Consider the following 12,589-nt stretch of genomic DNA (forward strand, 5'->3'; position numbering starts at 1 on the left):
AAAGATGTAGGTTAAAATTGCCTTGGGCAGAGAGTGGTGGCCAAGGTTCCCTCAGACCTGGATGGGTATCCTCACTGCTCCTAGAAAGCAAGGAAACCGAGAAGGTTACATCAGCAGCTTCCTGGGACTGAGGGTGAAAAGGTTTTCACCCCCAGCTCTTTAGTGCCAGCTAGGTGAGATGGTTCCCATTCCCTTCTGGTGGTTTTCCTAGATCCCATTCAGAGGCACGTGGATATCTCCACATATTCAATGGGGATCCTTGTATATAACCCATAGCTGGTTATTTCTCTGGGGGCCAAGATCTTGGATTTATCTCATGTAACAGTCAGCCCGAATTATTGCCTGGAGTTCTCCATTAACTTCAGAGGAGCTCTGCAAGATTTTTGTTCCTGGCTAAGGTTCCCAAAGTTAGTAGCATGAAGCAGTTGAAAGTGTCAAAAGTTCAGAATTGCAACACTTGATATTGCAACTTCTAAAACCTTTTGTGGAGTGATCTGATGGAGAAATTTTGATTAGGTAAATGCAGTGCTGTTTTACAATTGACTTTAATAACCCTGGAAGTAATTTAAAGAATTCTGTAAAAAAGCTACTGTTCCTGCTCTAGAAGTAGGTATTAACTGCCTTTGCTCCAATAATATTGAGGGATCAAAGCCATTCCTCCTGGGTCTTGCTGTAATGAAAGATGGGGGTTTAACCATTCTTTAAAAGCAGTGAATCTTTTCAATTCTTTTTCTCCTGAAAGCTCTTTCTATCAGAAGTATTTTGATAGAGTTAGAATCATGTCCCTGTTTTCTTACTAAATGTTCCTATTTATATGTTAAAAAAGCTGGCAGGTTTGCAAGTACTGAAAAAAAAATCTCAAGGGGACAGCATTCAAAGTGAGAATTCATGAATATCCCTTTGGCTGGCTATGCCTGCAAATCTTACAGAGATCTGTGACACTCTTATTCAGCAGAGTCCGACTGGGAACTGGCATGTTCTGTCTGTGTAGCCCTTTGCTCTCTGCATCAGTAGAGAAGAAAGTCATCCTTGAGCCCCATGGAGGGGAAGGACATGGGTGCTCTGGTGCAGTTAGAGGAGGAGTTGTGATTACAGCTGGAGAGTAGGCTTTCTGTAGGGATTCATAAAACCTGGATCACTTGCATGAATTTGGGCTACTGCCAGTGTTTTCATTGGTTCTTGATGAAGAAATTCAGGATTGGGGAAACCTTTCTGAGCTCAGCACTAATATAGACATCACTAGAAATCTGTTTCGGCTTTTGCTGGTTTCTTTTTTTTAACACTGACTTACAGAATACAAATCACCGTATTGCACTGTGCATCCTTAATACAGAAAGCAATTATAGTCACTGCCAAATCAAAAGCATCTGCCTGAGGGAAGATCTTGCAGGTCCAGGCTGGGAAGGTGTTGCTGTGAGGTAGAGCAGTGATGGGTTATTCCAGTGGTGTTCTGTTATGTGGCTCAGCTCAGTTCACTTCTTCTGATCATGCCTGTTTGGTTCCCTACACCTCCATCTTACATTTTTTCTACATTCCCCTAAATTCTTGGATGAAAAAGGCCTCAGAAGCTGAGAAGGTCTGGAAGAACTACTGTCAGCTGCCACAGATCACATAAAGCACTGCAAGGGCTGTAGGGTGTAGGAAGAATGGCACCACTCAAGATACTGATCCAAATTTTTTTACCTGACTGGAAATCACTAAAGCCTGAGAACATACACAAAGAAAACTCATTATTATACTTAATGGGCAGTTGGGTTTGTATCACATCAGGTTTCCTTTATGTTACAGTGTAGTTGGACAAAGCAGAGTCTTGCCATACCAACAGACATCATCTAAAAGCCTGGAAATATTTCCATATAAAGAGAGATGGAGGGACCACAGCTGCTTGATTCAGAAAGCACATAAAAAAAGTAAATGTATGAATAGAGTCAACAGGGAGTGGAAGATGCACAATATAATAAATGTTTTAGAAAATCAAGGTCTCCTATTTATTCTTGAGCACAATGCCAAAACAAGGCAATTTGAAATGGAATTGAAAAGCAGCATATCCTGAGTGGTATATTATTAATTTATGGTATTGATCGATGCCTCAAAATGAAGGATTTAGTAAAAATAAAAGCAAGAAAAAATCTGTGTATGGAGAACAAAATCTAAAACCTGATAGACAGCACTGGATGACACAAGCCATGGGAACAGAAGGCAGGGCCCTAATTAATTGGCAGTGGGTTTCTTGTCCCTTCCTTTTGGTAGCAATCTGAACAGGAGTCTGAGATGGACAGTTCATTTCTCTGGTCATGTGTTGCAATGCTGTACAGACAGCCTTAAGCATGATTTTGCTAAAATGCTTAGTATGGCTTGTGTGTATCCACATTTCCAGCTAAAATATGTGTGATGTGACTTCAGTTGCATGCACTATGGACAAGTTGTTGTCAACAATAGTTGCTTTTCACAGCCTAAGCCGTACTAGGGAACATGAATTTGGCAAGAAACAACCGAAGAGGAGTATACTCATTCCTAAGGTAACTCCACTGACCTTGCTAGAGCTGATTCAGAGTTTAGTCTAGCCTTGACCTGTTTTTCTGTAGTTTGCAAGTCATGTGGCTGGAGAACTGCTTCTGCTGTTCCAACCATCTTTGTTCAAGGTAATAACAAAACAAGTAAAAATAGTTCAGGGAAGGGTGACAAACATGATTGGAGCAGAGAAAAACTCTCACATCGAGTGAAATTAATAAGGTTGGAATTGTTTCCCTTAGAGATAAGTAAAAAGGAGATATAAAAAAGGAGAAAAAATAATAAGTAGTCTAGAAGGACTCATCCACATACCCCTTGTGATCCACTATAGGGCCTTTAGAGGTCCACAACCACATAATCAAAGGAAGTTGCTGCTACCTGCAGCTCTCTGCCAGCTGACTGCACGGCTGGGCTCTCTGCCCTGTGCCTTTTGGGTTATAAAGGCTGAAAATCATTAGTGTAGGGAAGGCCGGGCAGGTGCAGCTGTTGTCCGTATTTCCCACCCATGAAAATAGAGGTAGTCACAGAAAGTCTGAGAATATTTCAAGTCAGAGGAAAGGGAGATACTTTTCAACATAATTCACAAACATCCTTGGAACCAGGCAATAAATAGCATTTGAGGAGATCATGGTCTGCAACAACACTTTCCTGGGTTATAATAGTTGCTGGTAAAGCTGGGTGCAGCTGTGCAGGCTAGGGGAGGCTGCACACTGGTTTCTCCATCCTGTGAGCCAGGCTGGGTACTCCAGTGAGTGGTGATAATTAGAGGGCTACTACCCTCAGCCTGATGCTGTGAATCTGACCCTGGTTATGCTAACAGGCATGTTAGCATGTTTTCAACAGCTTACAGTAGTTAAGGCTTAGGAGGAGTCCTAATGTGGCACGTTCATTATGCCACCTCTGCTTAATGCAGGGATCTCATGTCTAATGCTGGCCATCTGTCTGCTGTTGGGGTGGGATGGACAGGATGAGATGGACTGTGGCTGCAGCTCCTGTGCTCCTGGGTCTGCATCTGCAAGCACCAGGGCCCTATGACCACCCTGAACCAACAACAATTAACTTTTTTCCCCAACAGGGAAATAGCTCCTACCTTGACTCCAAAACCAGCTATGTGTTATTCTGAAGAGAAGTTTTTGTGAATAATTTCATTTTAGAAAGGAGTCAATGCTCTTAAAAGGGATCCTCCCCTGCTGTTTTAAACTCCATCCTTTCTTAGTTACATCTCATTCCTATGGCTAAGAAGACCACCTAGTAGCCTTTCATATCAATCAGGAACGAATGTAACACCAAAGTCATAGAAGTCTGAAAGCTAGAAATGGAAATAGACTACAATTATATGACATGTATTGAACCTTACTAGCAGCAGTTTATTAAATGAGTGAGTGCTCCTCAACCTGACATTCTCACCTCCTGCCTACCTGCCTACCCTACTGTTTGCCTTGGGCTTGGCATAACTTAGAATCTTTTCTATATCTGTGTTTTACAACCACTTTGATAAGCAGGTAGGTGATATGGCATTGTGGAATGCAGCTTTCCCAACTAATCCAGTCTCCCTGTTTAAAATTAGCATCAGTCTCACAGGAACACATACAGCCTGGAGCAGGCTGACTGTAGCTGCTGGCTGAGGCACTCAGGCTGGTGGAGATCTAGGCTATTGTTTCTGTGTCAGTGTTTCAATATTATACAGTAAGTTGCTTTTATTTGCATGAGCAATTTGATAATTGATGAACTGAATAAGAATCTCCTGCTCTGTTGACGCTGCTTGCTTTACAAGAATGAAATTTGTAGTCGCTTGCTCTTTTACAGCTCTGAGTACCTTGTTTGACACTTATAGAGTTATAACACAAAGCTGGGAAGTGGGAGACATGCCCTCCACTGCCTTCACTGCTGAAGGACAACTTCATTTCCCTTAATCGCCTTTCACCGACAAAAAGCCTGAGCCAGCAGGTGGGAAGACACCTGGCTGCTTCTGCAGGATGCACAGTTTACTGGATGGGAAACTGGATACACAAAGACTGGCAGCAAGCATGCTTCCCAGGAAAAGGCAAGGCTAAGGTGACTGAGGCTTCAGCCATGCTGGGGAGTTAGCTGCCTGAGTCAAACTGTTATCCTGCCATGAGAGTCAACCCAGCTTTTGTATGTAGCCTGTGGTCAGCGTGGAAAGCAGTATGCACAGAGGGGTGAAACTGGGTCAGAGTGAACATGGTTTTACATGGATTTGCAGTAGACAGGCAGCAGAAACAAGTAATCAGTTACCACAGTTCAATTGGTGTTTAGTAACTCTGAGGGTGATGGTGAGATATCATGAGACAAAGTCCTAAACACGTCACCTCATGCCTCCGTGTTTCACAGGCAACAACCATCGTAACAACCTCTGAGAACTCACCCAGACGAGTTCCCTAAGCAGTTGATAATAGTGGTGTACTTTCTCAGTAAATTAAATTTCATGTCAGTGTACCTCATTCAATGACTATTACTTTTTTTGCCGCACGGCTTCAGCAGCTGGGATGGAGACTGCCACATCCTCACTGTTTGCTCAGCGGTTCACTCACAGCACACCTGGGTTTGTAACCCAGCAAGCCCCAGAAATGGTAAAAATGCATTTATCGTGCCTGGGCTGAGTACTCTGGTGGGTCCCTTACTGCCCAGCAAACACCCACAGACATGTCTGTCATTTGGGAAATGGGAAGGACCAAGGCAGTTGCTGAGGCATCTCAGGGGCCAAGCCCTGGCCATGGCAGTGGATCCCTGCTGCCAAGCCTGGTGGGAGATCTGAGTCTCTGGGACTTTTTTTTAACTTCTTTCTTCCTTATAGAGTATTTGAATTCCAGGAATTTATTGTTCTCTTAGTATAAGGGAATCTACACAGATCATTCTTGTTAACAGCTGTTAATGGGAATTTTATTCTTAAATCTCCTGTGTTTGGAAGCACCATTTAGTTTTCAGAGCAAACTCAAATGTGTAAGCATTCATGGGGAGAAAAAGAAACAAGACCAGCCTCTGCACTTCCTAGCTGATATTACACAGCCTTCTCTGATTAGCTTTTAAAAACTATTTTTAGCTTAAGTATGTAGCATAGAGCCCTAGACACAAAGTTTGATGGTGCTTATCACTTCAAATGCAGTATCAACAACCTTCTCCCCAAAAGAGCAGAGTGTGGGTGTATAAGGGACTCCCTTTTTTCCTCCTGCAGCGAGTCTTTACTTTTTATATCAAAGGGTTTGACTGCAGCAAATCCCCCAGCTGCTTCGGCCTGACTCCAGAGATCGCTGAGGCTGCAGGTGAGCTCCCTGCAAAAACTGGGGCACCCCCCAAGTTCAAAGGGAAGCAGCTGGAGCTGGATGGAGTGTGCTCAACAAATGCTTTTCCTTTCGTTATTTTTTTGAAATTCCCTTTACTGTATTATATTGCTATATTCCTGTTCTGTTTTACTTCTATTTTTTTCTGACCCAATTAATATCTTTTCACTTAAAATGATTTGTACAGTTGTTAGAGAGGATTTAAGGAGAGAGATAGCAGCTGTAATGCTAAAAAAGCTGGGATGCTTTATCCTGTAGCCTTCTGTGACTGCCGCTCTTTGTGTTCTCAGAGGCCTTTGTACATGCTAACCTTACTTAGGGGAGTTTATCTAAGGAATTTAGGCTGTCATACAGGTCTCAGTTATTAGGGGGGTTGGGTGGATTTGGGATAATTATGTGAAATTGAGTATAGATGTGGGCAAAAATACTAGTAGAATAAAAGACTATGTAAAGGAATTGCTTTTCTAATGCCCAGACAAAAATAACAGGTTTGTTAAACCTAAAACACATAGGATGAACTTTCTGATGACTAAGTGTAGGAATGCTTACTTAGGCCCCAAATATCAGGTTGCCTTTTCTTTTTTTTTATTTTTAATGTATGTGAACATCATTTGCAAAGTCAAGTGTTAAAAATAATAGTATTGTGCAAAAACTGCAATATTTTTTCAGGTGAGCTTTGAACTTTAGTGTTTGTGTATACAGTTAAGAACATGTAAGTTTTTCCACTCCAGCCTCTGTCTCACATCTACTGAGCTCATGTCTTGTGTATTCACTCCTTTCTAAATTAAAAGTTGCTTTTAGACTGAGAAAAATTTTCTCAAGGGGTCTTCAGTAGGAAAATGACAGAAAAGATGGCATAATAATTTTTGTATCTTGGAGATTTTCCCAATTTGAAAAATTCTTAAGCCACACTTCAGAGTATGGATGCAAAGGATGAATTATAGAGATATCTGGCAAATTATTTTTATAATAGCTTTAGAAAACTGCCCTGTGTTGCTGCAATTGAGGAGGAATGGCTATTTACCATTCCTGCCATACCAGCCAATCTCTAGAAAGGAGTCTGGCTATTCTGTCTTCCTTCTTCTGACAAAATAAGGAAGACAAGTGTAACAATCTGTATTTGTATTTTATTAACATTCAGAGTGGGTTGGCTTTTCGTATTAATAGCCTTTTAATGATATTCCATGGGAGAATATCCTGTTTAAAGAAAGAGGGAACAGCTGATAAGTTCAAATATAGGAAAAATAATTTAATGTAACTCATGTAGCATGGCAGCATATTGAAATTTATAATGTAACTTGTGCTGCCTCAGTTGTGAAATGCCCTCATCTTTATTCCATTCCATACAGTTTAGTACTCAGCTGAAAGACTGTTATTAATGACTGTTTATCTTTAAAACCTTCAATAACAGTATTATTATGCAGCCCATTTTCAACATTAACTGCATTTTAGAAATAGACTCTGCATTAGATCCCATCAGATTGGCCTCTATCCCAGAGGGCAGACATAAGCTGCTTAAATAACTTCATTATTGCCTGTGTGAATGCTTGTGCAGGCCACTTTGAGACCTGTCAGATGATGGGGCTGGATTGCTGGAGCATGGGCAGGTGGTTGTATCTGTTCACTGTGAGCAGCCACAATGGAAACTCTGGTGGAGAGAGTTTCCTCATGACCACCCCCCGCCCCCCCCCCCATAGCCCCTAGCAAGGTTTGCCCCACTGTCCTTAGCTCTGCTTCACTTGGGAACATGTTTATGGATGACAGCACATTTACCTCTGATGTATAGGCAATTTACTAAAGCTGCCTGTCACTTGAGCTAAGGGGAGGAAGGATTTAGAGCTGCAGGGCCACTAAATTCGCTAAAAAGGAAGCACCTAAAAGAATCATGATACGTAAATGAGTACAGAAAAAATAATTCAGTTGCTGCCTTGCTCCTGTTCATCCTGTCTTTCGAAAGAACAATGAAACGTCACACTGCATCTTTGCATGAAGAGTAAAGCTCTCTGTGACTTACGGGATTTACCTTACACGAGGAGAAATTACCCTCCTAATCCATCAGATAGATGCATTTAGCCAATAAAAGGTGGATATTGGAGGAAATAGCCCATTAAATTACCATTACTGCGTCCTAGAGAGATGTTTCTGAAGAAACAGATCACAAAGGTGTGAGAGAGCAACCAAGTCTCTCATCAGCTCCTGGTTTTGAGCTTGGAAAAGAGACAGAAACAGTTCCTGTCTCTGGGTGAGTCACTCAGCTTAGAGTAAGAACTTTTAAAATCTTCTTATCCATTACTGCACAGACAAGAGACACGTGCTACACCTGTTGTGTGTTACGTGCAAGTGGTATATTGGATGCTGCAGGGGACTTTTCCACAACTGAACCCCCAAAATGCCTCCTGATAAGTGGGGTCAGACCCAAGGGCAGAGGAGAGAAGGCCTGTGCCCCAGGACAGCCTGAAGCATGTGCATCTGCCCTCAGCTGCCCCTTCTTCACACCTGGAAGTAAAATGAGGTTATCCACTCTCTACTGTTTTTGGGTTTGTGGTGTTTCAAATCCCAGCACAGTCTGGGTGAGGTGGTGGGGCTGTTGTGTGGCTCATTGAAGGCTTCGGGTGAGGTGCTGTGGCAGGGCTGGAGCTGGGCTGGCAGTGTGGGGCTGCCTTCCTACCCCAGAAGTTTTTTCGTCCTGGAAGCAGCCTGGCCCTCAGACCTGCTCAGCCTCACCTCGGCTCTCTCAGGAACCCCTTAACTCATTAATGTAGCAGAAGACTAATCAAGCAATTGCAATGCCTTCATATCTATCTGTAGGGAAAAAAACCCCTAACAACTTAATTTGGATTCTGGTTTGGTGACTGGCTTTACAATGAAGAAAATAGGTTTTAAAATAAATCCAGTCTTTACAAAGCAATGAAAGTCAGTACTTCATTTCACACAGTATTGTACATCTCATTTTATTTTGAAGCTAAACCATCACTAACAAATGTAAGCTACAGACCAGAAAATATTGCATACCTTTGTAACTGATGTAAATATCCAAGGTGTTGGGGTTTTGTTGTTTTTTAATTGCAAGATTTTTTGTGAATTGTGCCTTTTCCTAATTTAAAGTAACGAACATGACTAAATTTGAATTTGGTACATTCCTAGGATCCAGATCCAAAAGCACTCAGGTGTCTTAACTGAAAATTCCTCTAACACGTAAGTTTACAAACTGTGAATCTTAAAAACCACCTAGCATCTATGTAGCCTTTTTACTAATCAATACAAAAGGGATGGAACTTTTCCGCTTCTACAAATTACAATACACACACAGAGCTCTGATCAGGTTTTCATCAAACATCCCATCAAGGACAAAACCAAACATGCTTCTTGACAGATACAAAGCAGTGAAAACCAGCCTAAAAGCAAAATGAAAACAATCATAGAATCAACTCTGTTTGACAACTAAAATTTTCAGTCCTAGCCAATAGCAGCTTTTGGATTGCAAATGGTCTCAATACATAAATTGGTGTCACTAAGTGGAAAGGGTCACATAAAAACTGGATTTTTTTTATTTTCATCAAATTGCACGACAAAGCTAGGAAAACCTAGGCATCAGGTGTTACCTGCTGTATGTTATGGATTTAGATGCATTTTAGCAGCTCTACTTCGGTCTTAGGGCTTTGAAAAATTATCTTAATTTTCACACAGTGAGATCTATATATTGATATGAATTTTTTTTTTTTTTGCTCATTCACACACTTTCTATGGATTGAATATCTTTCAATCTTTTTCTTTCTTTTTTTTTTTTTTTAGTCATCAATTACACTGATTATTCTAAATTGAACCTGTTAAGGAAAAATATTCTTTTTTCTGTGAGCACTTACAAATCCTTACAGAAAGGTTCTTGGCTAGAGTCTGGTGTTTCTGGTCCAAGCTAGGAGGAAGAAGGAGGAGGAGCGGGGAACATTTCTTCTCTTCCTCCCACCATGGGGGAGTGTCCAGGGCCCATCCTGGGATAATGAAAACTTTGACTCCAGTCAGGCCTCCCTGGTTTCAAACTTGGCAGTAATGTACCCAGATACTGGATGGTAGCTGGGATAAGACTTAGCTGGGAAGGACTCACTGGATTTCTTCAAATGAAATAATTTCATACTGTCATTTTATGTAATTACACACTGGCATAGGGACCTCAGTCTGCTTTCCTCAAACCCCTGGTGAAAAGGCTTTACTCCAGCCTTTTCTAGGCTTTTAAATATGTTTGTGGAAAAATTCCCAAGGTTTTGGGGTTGCCTTTGGTTGCAAAATAGAAAAGTTTGGACTCTTAGAAACTACCTGGGGAGGAAAAACATTTCCCATTTGACTCTTGTAACAAAACAAACCAATCAAAAAACCAAAAAAGTTTTCCTTTTTTACTTAATTTTAAATGTTGCTAAGAGATAGATACTTCATTCCTTAAAATTGCTTTTTCATGGACCAATTGTTAGTAGACTAAGCAAGCTGGTCCTGCTGTATTGTAAGGTGCTGCAGACAGGAGGCTCATAAATAGTTTGAAAAGAAAAAAATGCTGGGAAATTATTCCTATGAAATTAATTAGGTATTTAAATAGGAGGAGCTGATTTCTGTAAAATCAAGAGTATTTCTGTAAAACCAAGAGTGCTTTTTAATCTTTCAGAAATTCAGTCCTAGAGTGGAACAAGTTCAAGAGGGCAGCTCTCACGTCTTGATAAGCGAAAAACATGGAATAAGTGAATAAGGCAGCAATATCTGTTTTATAAATACATAGAGACAGCTTCATCTCTATAATGTATTCATCATGCAGCAGTAAAAGCAGTTTGGCCCCATGTCTTGGGGAACAGTAAAGTTTTACTATTACTGCAGTACATTGGCTGTCCTGCTTAGTGTTACTGTACACCCAATATATATTTTGGGCTTGTAATTGTGGTGTGTTGCAGGGTATTTCTTTATATTTAAATAATTATAGGCCAGATTTTCAAGGAGTGTCAATATATCTGGCTGAAATGGAATCAATGCAGCCAAACTCATTTGTATGAGCTAAGGATCTGGTCCTGTATGCTTAAAAATAGCCTAATGAGAGAAGGACCCATCTACCTACTGAGAGGTTTTGTAACCTACTTCTGCAGCTCTTCTGCTCCTTTGAGGAAGCTCTGCTGGGCTTCTGGTTCTTCATATCCTTGGTCTCCTCCATTGCTCACAAAAGCAAATTCCACCAAAGAGCGAGTGAGCAGCTTCTGCATATATTAATAATACACAGCCTAAATTGAGCACTGCATATATCAGACAGGATCATGCAGCTGATTGTGGCACACCAGAGAGACCTTGCCCACCGCATGGGTGGTCAAAATCAGAATGATCAGTTCTTCAAATTGCTTCAAGATGTGTCTGTCTGTGGGAATGCTGTCAGCCATAGCCTGTGAGGGCTCCATCCTTTGACGTGCTGGGAATCTAGAGCTGGTCCAAAGAGTGTTTAAACTTGGGATCATATTTAATTTAATAACATGTGCAGACAGTCTGGTGGATCCTAATGCCTAGTGCAGAGCAAAGTCCTACTGCTCCTCTGGTGATGGATGTGTTCACATTGTGTTTCTCCATCTGTTCACTCCATGGAAAGTCACTGCACTCTCTGCTGTGCCTCTTTGAGTTCTCCCTAAAAAGGATATAATTAATTTTTAAAAAGCTTTGCAAATATGTGATTGTATTTAAAAACAAACAAACAAACAAACCCCCAAACTAAGAAGCTGGAGGGTTGCTGAGTAGCTGTGAGCTTAGTGAAAGAAATTGTCCATGGGAGAGAGAAAACAGAAGCAGAAATACTACCCTGCCTGGCCACCTATAAAACAACGCAACCAGTTCTCGTTTACTTCCAGGTGATTCACCACATCCCAGTGTCAATCAAAATGGATCAAAAGGATCACAACTGAATAGTGCCAGTTTTTCTCAAAGGGATCCTGGGGTGCCTTGTTTGGGTATAGATGTCTATGCTACAGAGCCCTAAAACCTGGGGAGGTGAGGCTTAGCTTTTAAATGCCTGTATTCCCCATCCTCTGTAGCATTCTGTTAGGCTGCCAGTACACAGAAGAGTGAAAGGCCACAGTCATCCCTAACATCCTGATAATCAAATAATATTCAGTGTTAAAATGGTGTCGTTGAGAAGTGACTCTGCTCATATGGAGCTTGTAGGAGTGTAAAATCCCCACAGAAACCTTGTCTCTCATGATGGCTGCAAATGGGAGGTGGAAAATCTGATTGGGTTATCGCAGATGGATGGATAAACACCAAAGTACTTAGATCCACAAGTGAGACTTCCCTCCTTTTCAGAGGAGAATATGGAGCTCCAGGAAGGAGTTTGGTGCCTTTGTGCTAGTTTCGGAGTTAAACCAACCTTTCAAGGGAAACAATGCTAATAGACTCATTGCTTTGGCACATGAGCCCTGCTGGAAAGAAAGTCTGTTAATCCCCTCTATAGTCTCTCTATTTATACCCTAAGGCTGCACATAAACTGGCCAAGTACAAGAACAAAAGCTGACTAGAAATATCTCCTGTAGTTGTTCTCATGAGTTATTATCCCTTTCATTAAGGAGCAGGCTAAGAACAACCTCTGTTAAGGACAATGCTCTGCAAAGAAATGTGATTATCATGCTGATTTAGGTGAAACTTGGTCCTGTGGCTTGCCTCTCCCTGTGCCTTGACTGCCCATTTTCCTTACTGTGCTTTTAAGTGGTGATGTCATCAGCCAGGTTGAAGGAATGCCCTGTCCCTTGGTCCTCAGCGACATCAGCATC

General features: G+C 41.4%; 1 protein-coding gene across 2 annotated transcripts in view; it reads right to left on the bottom strand.

The window, feature by feature from the left end:
- Positions 1–12,589, bottom strand: part of ANO6 (anoctamin 6) — a 108,014-nt gene that overhangs the window by 11,696 nt on the left and 83,729 nt on the right. Inside the window, exon 20 of one of the 2 annotated variants that reach the window (XM_064655854.1) lies at positions 8,746–11,454. The exons of the other annotated variant lie outside the window; for it this stretch is intronic. Within the exon in view, the coding sequence (XP_064511924.1) occupies positions 11,419–11,454 (36 nt within the window). The 3' untranslated portion in view covers positions 8,746–11,418. Of the gene's footprint in view, positions 1–8,745; positions 11,455–12,589 lie in introns of those variants that run through there. 2 annotated transcript variants of the gene reach the window in all.

The sequence above is a fragment of the Pseudopipra pipra genome, chromosome 5 (genome assembly GCF_036250125.1).
Source record: "Pseudopipra pipra isolate bDixPip1 chromosome 5, bDixPip1.hap1, whole genome shotgun sequence".
Classification (NCBI taxonomy): domain Eukaryota; kingdom Metazoa; phylum Chordata; class Aves; order Passeriformes; family Pipridae; genus Pseudopipra; species Pseudopipra pipra.